This window comes from Salvelinus fontinalis, chromosome 15 (genome assembly GCF_029448725.1).
Source record: "Salvelinus fontinalis isolate EN_2023a chromosome 15, ASM2944872v1, whole genome shotgun sequence".
Classification (NCBI taxonomy): domain Eukaryota; kingdom Metazoa; phylum Chordata; class Actinopteri; order Salmoniformes; family Salmonidae; genus Salvelinus; species Salvelinus fontinalis.
The window spans coordinates 32,056,477-32,068,071 of record NC_074679.1 but is presented as its reverse complement, the minus strand read 5'-3'; the positions used below and the strand labels follow the sequence as shown (position 1 = coordinate 32,068,071).

The 11,595-nt window shown below is 44.4% G+C and overlaps 1 protein-coding gene across 1 annotated transcript; it reads right to left on the bottom strand.

Moving 5' to 3' along the window:
- Nucleotides 1-6,324: 6,324 nt before the first annotated feature.
- On the bottom strand, nucleotides 6,325-9,777 carry LOC129811813 (potassium voltage-gated channel subfamily F member 1-like). Its single transcript, XM_055863445.1, has one exon. The coding sequence runs from the start codon at nucleotides 9,521-9,523 to the stop codon at nucleotides 8,072-8,074; it is 1,452 nt and encodes a 483-aa protein (XP_055719420.1). The 5' UTR covers nucleotides 9,524-9,777; the 3' UTR covers nucleotides 6,325-8,071.
- Nucleotides 9,778-11,595: the final 1,818 nt, after the last annotated feature.

The window sequence follows — 11,595 nt, the reverse complement described above, 5'->3', positions numbered from 1 at the left end:
TGGAAAATAGGATAATGATGGGTGTGGAAATAGTAAGATGTTTCGCTAACTACACTGCTCAAAAAAATAAAGGGAACACTTAAACAACACAATGTAACTCCAAGTCAATCACACTTCTGTGAAATCAAACTGTCCACTTAGGAAGCAACACTGATTGACAATAAATTGCACATGCTGTTGTGCAAATGGAATAGACAAAAGGTGGAAATTATAGGCAATTAGCAAGACACCCCCAATAAAGGAGTGGTTCTGCAGGTGGTGACCACAGACCACTTCTCAGTTCCTATGCTTCCTGGCTGATGTTTTGGTCACTTTTGAATGCTGGCGGTGCTTTCACTCTAGTGGTAGCATGAGACGGAGTCTACAACCCACACAAGTGGCTCAGGAAGTGCAGCTCATCCAGGATGGCACATCAATGCGAGCTGTGGCAAGAAGGTTTGCTGTGTCTGTCAGCGTAGTGTCCAGAGCATGGAGGCGCTACCAGGAGACAGGCCAGTACATCAGGAGACGTGGAGGAGGCCGTAGGAGGGCAACAACCCAGCAGCAGGACCGCTACCTCTGCCTTTGTGCAAGGAGGAGCAGGTGGAGCACTGCCAGATCCCTGCAAAATGACCTCCAGCAGGCCACAAATGTGCATGTGTCTGCTCAAACGGTCAGAAACAGACTCCATGAGGGTGGTATGAGGGCCCGACGTCCACAGGTGGGGGATGTGCTTACAGCCCAACACCGTGCAGGACGTTTGGCATTTGCCAGAGATCACCAAGATTGGCAAATTCGCCACTGGCGCCCTGTGCTCTTCACAGATGAAAGCAGGTTCACACTGAGCACATGCGCACATGTGACAGACGTGACAGAGTCTGGAGACGCCGTGGAGAACGTTCTGCTGCCTGCAACATCCTCCAGCATGACCGGTTTGGCGGTGGGTCAGTCATGGTGTGGAGTGGCATTTCTTTGGGGGACCGCACAGCCCTCCATGTGCTCGCCAGAGGTAGCCTGACTGCCATTAGGTACCGAGATGAGATCCTCAGACCCCTTGTGAGACCATATGCTGGTGCGGTTGGCCCTGGGTTCCTCCTAATGCAAGACAATGCTAGACCTCCTGTAGTGTGGTTTTCCACTTTAATTTTGAGTGTGACTCCAAATCCAGACCTCCGTGAGTTAATAAATTTGATTTACATTGATCATTTTTGTGTGATTTTGTTGTCAGCACATTCAACTATGTAAAGAAAAAAGTATTTAATAAGATCTAGGATGTGTTATTTTAGTGTTCCCTTTATTTTTTTGAGCAGTGTATTTCATGGGTTGTGTGATGTTTAAGGTGCATATATAAAAAAAAATTGACAAAGCTAGAAAATGCTGCCTCCCTATAAAGCTTGCCAGCTAAAACCCATAAATTAGTTAACTCTGGTTCGTTCAGCCATTCCTATGGGGAAAATGAATGAGTGAAGAATAGGCTTTGGGATATGTGCATTGGAGTCACCATGGTTGCAACTCAATATTAAGAAGGTGTTCTTAATGTTTTGTACACTCGGTGTATGTTTACACTACTATAGTGGGTAATCTGTTGAGATGTGTAGGATAAACATATACAATTTGATGGTTTTACATGCTAGATAGCATACCTTTTGCACATTTGTAAGTGAATAAATAGCCTTTATTTTGGTAAAGATAAACTAATCCAATGTTAATTGAGCAGCATATGCTGGTGACCAGTTTATGTATCCAAAAAACAGCGAAGGCTGGTCACCAGAAAAAACACAGCGAAGGCTGGTCACCAGAGAAAACAAAATGAAGGCTAGTCACCAGTGAAAAAAATACATTGAAGGCTGATCACCAGTGAAAACACAACAAAGGCTAGTCACCAGCGAAAGCACAACGAAGGCTGGTCACCCACCTGTGCTGGGCTATGCTATTTTTTCAGCAGGGCTAAGATTGCAGAAACCTCAAAAAAGGACCAGGTAAATATTTTTGGGAAATTCATATAGAATATGAACATTATTTTAACACCCATGAAGGTTTTATTGTTAAAACACAGCAAGATATGTTTCATTTGTAAAAACGAATATTCAGCACATAGTGTTTTAGTCCGTATTCACAATACATAGGAGGATCAAGTCAGCAACCTGTAGCATCTCCAAATGGCGGCGCTCTTTTCACAACACATGTATTATTGATTAGAAAGCTATTTTTTCTCCTAAAAATATGAAGCAAAAACTTCAATCTCCCCGCCAAAAAATACATTTTCAAAAGTGCTTCCACCCTGAAAAGCCCAGCAGGATCATCTGAAATGCCAATAGACGACGTGATCAACAGTGAGGGAGTGGGTGCGATAGAGAAAGAGGTAAATAAAATCCCTGCATGCAACTGCAAGGTTGAGCGCTTGCTGAAAGTCCCCAGGCAGAAGAAAGGATTCTTAAAAGGTCACCTTACAATAGGAGTCTGGCATGATAGACTGCAACAACTGGCTCTTTGTTATTTGACCCAACACATTTCCACCTGCTGATTTATTCAGACATACCTCAGAGGACAGAGCATTACCTTTCTGGTCCAACTATATCCCTCAATGTTTTTGACAATATGGCAGTGTTTTTTAATTAATTTTATATATTGACCAACAGTTTCATTACAAAAATTACACACAAGTACATTCAGGATTAGGAATCTAAAACATATTTTGTCTAGTTCTTTTTTCATTATACAGCATTGTGGCAAAAATAATTATGTACAGAAAAATGTCATAACTTTCAGTAGCCTATGTGCGTAATCTCTCCTAGATTTGGACTCAATGCCAAAAATACCTTTAAAGATGGTTGAGTTTCCTCAGTGGTAATCCATCATTAGTGACTGGGTTCTCCTGTGAGGCCTTGGAAACGCTTCTGACTCACCGCTCCCCAGTGACTACTGAAAAGTGACAGGATGTGTTTTCTGTCACCAGTTTAAAGGGAATGAATTCCCACTAGGTAATTAGCTAGATTAGCATAGTCTGTAACTCTCAGAAAATGTGCAACAGGTTTATGGATATAATATTAGTGGGTTATAATTAGTCTTTGTGTATGTACTATATACAGTCCCAGTCAAAGGTTTGGACACACCTACTCATTCAAGGGTTTTTCTTTATTTTTACTATTTTCTACATTGTAGAATAATAGTGAAGACATCACAACTATGAAATTACACATATGGAATCATGTAGTAACCAAAAATGTGTTAAACAAATCAAACTATATTTTAGATTCTTCAAAGTAGCCACCCTTTGCCTTGATGACAGCTATACACACTCTTGACATTCTCTCAACCAGCTTCATGAGGAATGCTTTTCCAAAAGTCTTGAAGGAGTTCCCACGTATGCTGAGCACGTGTTGACTGCATTTCCGACACTCTGCAGCCCAACTCATACCAAACCATATCAATTGGGTTGAGGTCAGGTGATTATGGAGGCCAAGTCATCTAATGTAGCACTCCATCATTTACATTTACATTTACATTTTAGTCATTTAGCAGACGCTCTTATCCAGAGCGACTTACAGTAGAGTGCATACATTTTATTACATTTACATTACATACTGAGACAAGGATATCCCTACCGGCCAAACCCTCCCTAACCCGGACGACGCTATGCCAATTGTGCGTCGCCCCACGGACCTCCCGGTTGCGGCCGGCTGCGACAGAGCCTGGGCGCGAACCCAGAGACTCTGGTGGCGCAGCTAGCACTGCGATGCAGTGCCCTAGACCACTGCGCCACCCGGGAGGCCCACCCCTCATCACTGTCAAACGCTCCCTAAAACACTTACATTTACATTTAAGTCATTTAGCAGACGCCCTTATCCAGAGCGACTTACACTTCAGCGAACAGGCCTTTCTAATCGACCTGGCCAGGGTATCCTGGAATGACATTGACCTCATCCCGTAGGTAGAGGATGCCTGGTTATCCTTTAAAAGTGCCTTCCTCACCATCTTAAATAAGCATGCTCCATTCAAAAAAGTTTAGAACTAGGAATAGATATAGCCCTTCGTTCACTCCAGACCTGTATGCCCTTGACCAGCACAAAAACATCCTGTGGCGTTCTGCATTAGCATCGAATAGCCCCTGTGATATGCAACTTTTCAGGGAAGTTAGGAACCAATATACACAGGCAGTTAAGAAAGCTAAGGCTAGCTTTTTCAAACAGAAATTTGCATCCTGTAGTACAAACTCAAAAAAGTTCTGGGACACTGTAAAGTCCATGGAGAATAAGAGCACCTCCTCCCAGCTGCCCACTGCACTGAGGCTAGGAAACACTGTCACTACCGATAAATTGACAATAATTGAGAATTTCTATAAGCATTTTTCTACGGCTGGCCATGCTTTCCACCTGGCTACCCCTACCCCGGTCAACAGCCCTGCGCTCCCCACAGCAACTCGCCCAAACCCCCCCCACCCAAATCCAGATAGCTGATGTTCTGAAACAGCTGCAAAATCTGGACCCCTTCAAATCAGCCGGGCTAGACAATCTGAACCCTCTCGTTCTAAAATCATTTGCCAAAATTATTGCAACCCATATTACTAGCCTGTTCAACCTCTCGTATCCTCTGAGATTCCCATAGATTGGAAAGCTGCCGTGGTCATCCCCCTCTTCAAATGGGGAGACACTCTATACCCAAACTGCTACAGACATATCTATTCTACCCTGCCTTTCTAAGGTCTTTGAAAGCCAAGTTAACAAACAGATTACCGAACATTTAGAATCTCACCGTACCTTCTCCGCTATGCAATCTGGTTTCAGAGCTGGTCATGGGTGCCTCAGCCATGCTCAAGGTCCTAGACGATATCATAACCGCCATCGATAAGAGACATTACTGTGCAGCCGTATTCATCGACCTGGCTAAGGCTTTCGACTCTGTCAATCACAACATTCTTATTGGCAGACTCAACAGCCTTGGTTTCTCAAATGATAGCCTCGCTTGGTTCACCAACTACTTCTCCGATAGAGTTCAGTGTGTCAAATCGGAGGGCCTGTTGTCCGGACCTCTGGCAGTCTCTATGGGGGTGCCACAGGGTTCAATTCTCGGGCCAACTCTCTTCTGCTGAGAGGTATACACCATTCTGTATACCTCTGGCCCTTCGTTGGACACTGTGTTAACTAACCTCCAGATGAGCTTCAATGCCATACAACTCTCCTTCCGTGGCCTCCAACTGCTCTTAAATGCAAGTAAAACTAAATGCATGCTCTTCAACCGATCGCTGCCCGCACCTGCCCACCCGTCCAGCATCACTACTCTGGACGGTTCTGACTTAGAATATGTGGACAACTACAAATACCTACGTGTCTGGTTAGACTGTAAACTCTCCTTCCAGACTCACAGTAAACATCCAAAATTAAATCTAGAATCGGCTTCCTATTTCGCAACAAAGCATCCTTCACTCATGCCGCCAAACATACCCTCGTAAAACTGACCATCCTACCAATCCTCGACTTCGGCGATGTCATTTACAAAATAGCCTCCAACACTCTACTCAACAAATTGGATACAGTCTATCACAGTGCCATCCGTTTTGTCACCAAAGCCCCATATACTACCCACCACTGCAACCTGTACTCTCTCGTTGGCTGGCCCTCGCTTCATACTCGTCGCCAAACCCACTGGCTCCAGGTCATCTACAAGTCTCTGCTAGAGAAAGCCCCGCCTTATCTCAGCTCACTGGTCACCATAGCAGCACCCGTAGCACGCGCTCCAACAGGTATATCTCACTGGTCACCCCCAAAGCCAATTCTTCCTTTGGCCGCCTCTCCTTCCAGGTCTCTGCTGCAAATGACTGGAACGAACTGCAAAAATCTCTGAAGCAGGAGACTCTTACCTCCCCCACTAGCTTTAAGCACCAGCTGACAGAGCAGCTCACAAATCACTGCACCTGTACATAGCCCATCCAATCCACCTCATCCCCATCCTGTATTTATTTATCTTGCTCCTTTGCACCCCAGTATCTCAACTTGCACATTCATCTTCTGTACATCCTACCATTCCAGTGTTTAATTGCTATATTGTAATTCATTTGCCACCATAGCCTATTTATTGCCTTACCTCTCTTATCCTACCTCATTTGCACATGCTGTATTTTATATTTTTCTACTGTATTATTGATTGTATGTTTGTTTATTCCATGTGTAGCTCTGTGTTGTTGTATGTGTCGAACTGCTTTGCTTTATCTTGGCCAGGTCGCAATTGCAAATTAGAACTAGTTCTCAACTAGCCTGCCTGGTTAAATAAAGGTGAATTAAAAAAATTCAGTGTATCGTCCCAGCTCTAGTATCAATGGCACTCTACCCAAACCTTAACAGATCAACTTTTTTTGTTAGCCTGATCAGTCAAGCAATTGTGTAGCGGAATGTGTGCAAAAATGATAGTATGGATGTAAATAGTATGTGACTGGATGACACAGGGCTCAATTCAAGCCAACCTGCGATATCTTCCATTTTCTTCTTTCTTTCATGGTCAAATAAATTCACAGTAAAAGACTACTAGGGCTGCGTTTACACAGGCAGCCCAATTTAGATCTTATGTAAATTGTTTGTTATATCTGATACCTATCTGATATTTTACTTAATGCTAAACAGCAAACAAAACACATGGAATCTGACCTTTTGACTTCAGATTTATACCACATCCATATGTGGACCTCATCCCTGCATGTAGGCGAGTGTAGACACTCTCTGAACTGTTCTCCCCATGGGGACAGCATTTTCTCGCACGCACGTACACACAAACACACACACAATGGAGTGATCAAGCGGGAAACGGCTGGAACGGGCTAGACTGGAAGAATATCCACTAGGCTATCTGCGCATAAAAGTTCTGTGCACCGGTATAATAATTACAGGCATGCCCTTAACCCCTATACAAACGTCAAAGACATAGGATCAATATGACTGGGGCTGCAGGTGTGAGCACTGCATTTCAAAACTACTTTCCTCAGAATGCACCTTTCCCCAAGGGATGGGAACGGGGTGGTTCAGTTCCACATTAGCATGCCTGTCTCCAGATTTGGATACTCATGGCGCCCATTTCAATGTTTTTCATGCAAACGCTTTATTCGATGCTAATTATTGAATAAATAATACTACTACAATTCTCTCCTAAAAACTAAATTCAGAGGAAAACGTCCTCCATTGGATTACTGTTAAAGATAGTCGTTTAGCTGTAGACCCACATAAAGACGAAGTAACCACAGGAGGATATAGCTCACTAATCAAGTTTCCATCCAACCTTTTTATGCCAGTAAAGTGCATGTCGGATAAAACATTTAATGAAAGGCCCGATGGAAACAGAAAATGTTTCGGTAAACATTACAAATGTGGACAAAACAAAATACGCTAGACAAGGTGCGACATTTTAGTCGGTAAAATTAATTATGCGAGAAATGTCGGTGTAAACGCCTTTATGCGCAAATATTGATATAATAACCCTTATATCGAAGTAAACTTGGAGTCACGCAATGACATGTTGTGTGGTCCTCCCACTATAACTGTTTGGGAAAGCATACAGTTTATTAGGCTATATATGAAGATAAGTTATGATGAACTTCACAGGGTGGTGAAAGTGCAAGGTGATGAGCTTGATACTCCTTTCCAATAAATATCGAGGGTCTTATTCTGGTGACATGATCCTCGATGTTATGGGTGCTTGTCTGCTATTTGACAAATAAAAAGAATCTCGCTCTTTTGTCCATAATAATCTCATCATGTAGGCTATACATGCGCCAGCACGCTCGAGCGCACGTGCCAATACCAGAGTGGGCACACTCGCCAAATAACTCAACATTTTGTATGAGACCATAAGTAGAGTTGAAAATGCGATGGAAACCCATTTAACTTGTATTTTTATGTGCACTACGTCATCAGGCACAGCATTTTATCTACAACAACTCAATTTGATGGAAACATGTCTCTGGTGGGAACATGCCATATTGTTTGGGAACATGCCATATTGTTTTTATGTGGATTTTAGACAATTCGCATGAAAATCTGTCGCCAATTGGATGGAAACCTAGCTATTGAAGCACATCACTATAGAATGTTTCTTTACCAAGTTAAAATTATTCTGTTTCCGAGCAATAATCTTTCGACTTCAAAGTCCTGGTCGATTCCTCGAGAAGTGGTATACAATTATCACTACGCGAGGTACGCATCGAGCTCTCCAACGCACCCGCTGCGCCACACTTGCGCGTTGCCTTCATCAGTGAATCCTCGCTAGACTGCAACTGCATGAGCTCCAGCTCGTGCTTGGCCGCGGTCTCGAGCAGTTTCTGCTTGTTGTAAAAATGTACGAAGTTGTTGATAATGGGGTGAATGGGCAACGCGATGGCTATCACCCCACACAGGAAGCTGATGGCTGCGTTGCACTTGCCTAGAGTGGTTTTGGGGTAAATGTCTCCATAGCCCACGGTGGTCATGGTGATAATAGCCCACCAGAAAGCCTGTGGGATGCTACTGAAGAGGGTCTCCGGGTGGCTTTGCTCTATGGTGTAGCCCAGTGCTGAGAACACGAATATCCCTATGCCCATGTACATAAGGAGCAACCCCAGCTCTTTGAAACTCCTCTTCAGCGCATAGGTGAAAGTCTGTAGCCCAGAGGAGTGGCGCGCCAGTTTGAAGATGCGGGCGATACGCATGATGCGAAGCGCCTGGACCGCTTGCTGGACCTTGGCCAGATCCATCATGGTCGTACCCAGGTAAGTAAGGGTCAACACCACGTAGAAGGGAATGATAGCCATGAAGTCTATTATGTTCATAAAGGATAGGAAAAACTGCCGTTTGTTTGGGCAGGACACAAAACGCAGCAGGTATTCCAGGGTGAACCAGCCTATGCAGGCTGTCTCGATATCCTCCAGCATCGGGTGCTCCACAAGGTCCCCCTCTTCATCTTCTACTTGGACTTCTGGAATGGTCCCCACGCACATCACCACGGAGGACACAAGGACGAAGAGGAAAGATGCAATGGTAATGACGCGTGCAGGCAAAGACGACTCCGGTTTCTCCATGAGTTTCCAAAGGAACTTTAGGCACCGCGCTGAGCAGTTGACAGAAGGGTCCCCATCTAGATCATCCAAGATAAGCTTCACTTTGTTGGCAATCTCTGCCAGCTCTTCCTCTTTTTCAGTCAGGTAACTTTTACAGCACTCGTCCAAATAGCTTTGGTGAATTTTCCAGAACTCCATCTCTTTAATGAAACAAATTGGACATATACCTCGTTTGATGTGAATCTCACCGAAGTAATACACGTCAATGATACATCTGAAAGCGTCAGGATCCCGGTCGAAATAAAACTCTTTTTTACCCGGGTCATAGTCATCACAAAGTGAGTAGATAACGTCGTAATTCAGAGTTGAGCAGTTGATCAGTTCTGCAAGTCGACTCTCCGGGTAGCGGTTAAGCACATCGCCGTCTAAAACTAGCCTCACCCCGCCAATGTTCACGGCCATCTCGGCTTCATCCCTTGTATCCAATTTGTTGCAGTTCTTATATCGAGGTTTGGGTATTGTCCACATCTTTCCTGCTGTCGTAGGCTATGTTCGACGCAGTATAATAACTGGAGGAAAATGTTGAAAAGCAATAAACAGACTTGTAGGTCACATGAAACGTTTAAAGTTCCGGTAGCCTATATAAAGTAATTTAAAAAAGAAGTAAAGGCATTGTGCAAATCCCCGCTCAGCGCTCTTCCATGACCATGCTGCAATTAAGTAATCTCTCTCTCTGTCTTACTCTCACACAAACACTGTTACTGCAGCGCCTGTGAGCTATGTGAGCGGATATCACTTGGTTATCAACTGTCTGCTTGAAGTTAAATATACCAAGTTGTCTTGGGCAATTAAAACACAAATATTGCGTGTGGTTGAAGTTGAAGTGAGGTGATGTGAGTTAGGTGATTGGATATTGATGTAGAACTTGTTGGTGAGCGCATTGCACAACCATTACATAGGCCTATTTGTCTTGAGAACACATGGTGAAATTAAAAACCGACGTCTGGGAAGTTAATACGAAGTTATGGTCAGGGAGGGGTAGGCTAATGTCAAAGCGTTATCAGTGAACGAAATTACATCAGTACCTGTTGGTGTCCTTTGATCACTTGGGACAGCCACGAAATTACGTACGTCTCCACAAAACGGAGATACTGTAGGACGCGCTCTGCTGACGACAAACAAACTTGCACAATTCGGAGGACAGCAGAGAGGGGGGTGGTGGGATTTGTGTGAAGCATAAACACAGAGGTTCAAGCACTCGCCATAATCAGCAGGTTAGGAAGAGTACAGTCGTGGCCAAAAGTTTTGAGAATGACACAAATATTAATTTTCACAAAGTCTGCTGCCTCAGTTTGTATGATGGCAATTTGCATATACTCCAGAATGTTATGAAGAGTGATCAGATTAATTGTAATTATTTGCAAGTCCCTCTTTGTCATGCAAATTAACTGAATCCCCCAAAAACATTTCCACTGCATTTCAGCCCTGCCACAAAAGGACCAGCTGACATCATGTCAGTGATTCTCTCGTTAACACAGGTGTGAGTGTTGACGAGGACAAGGCTGGAGATCACTCTGTCATGCTGATTGAGTTCGTATAACAGACTGGAAGCTTCAAAAGGAGGGTGGTGCTTGGAATCATTGTTCTTCCTCTGTCAACCATGGTAACCTGCAAGGAAACGCGTGCCGTCATCATTGCTTTGCACAAAAAGGGCTTCACAGGCAAGGATATTGCTGCCAGTAAGATTGCACCTAAATTCACCATTTATCGGATCATCAAGAACTTCAAGGAGAGCGGTTCAATTGTTGTGAAGAAGGCTTCAGGGCGCCCAAGAAAGTCCAGCAAGCGCCAGGACCGTCTCCTAAAGTTGATTCAGCTGCGGGATCGGGGCACCACCAGTACAGAGCTTGCTCAGGAATGGCAGCGGGCAGGTGTGAGTGCATCTGCACGCACAGTGAGGCCAAGACTTTTGGAGGATGGCCTGGTGTCAAGAAGGGCAGCAAAGAAGCCACTTCTCTCCAGGAAAAACATCAGGAACAGACTGATATTCTTCAAAAGGTACAGGGATTGGACTGCCGAGGACTGGGGTAAAGTGATTTTCTCTGATGAATCCCCTTTCCGATTATTTGGGGCATCCAGAAAAAAGCTTGTCCGGAGAATACAAGGTGAGCGCTACCAACAGTCCTGTGTCATGCCAACAGTAAAGCATCCTGAGACCATTCATGTGTGGGGTTGCTTCTCAGCCAAGGGAGTGGGCTCACTCACAATTTTGCCTAAGAACACAGCCATGAATAAAGAATGGTACCAACACATCCTCTGAGTGTCACGACTCCCATCGAAGGTGGCTCCTCTTCCTGTTCGGGCGACGCTCGGCTGTCGTCGTCACCAGTCTACTAGCTGCCACCGATCCCTTTTTCCCTTTTCTGTTGTTTTTGTCTTATTGGTTACACCTGTTTCTTGTTTAGGTTTTAGTTGGGCTATTTAAGCCGGTATGCCCGCCTGCTCTTTGTGCGGGCTTATTTTTCCTCTGTTGATGTTTGTGGTTGTGCGATTTCCTTAGTTTTTTCCTCCGGACTGGTTGGGTCCTGGTTTTGGGCCGG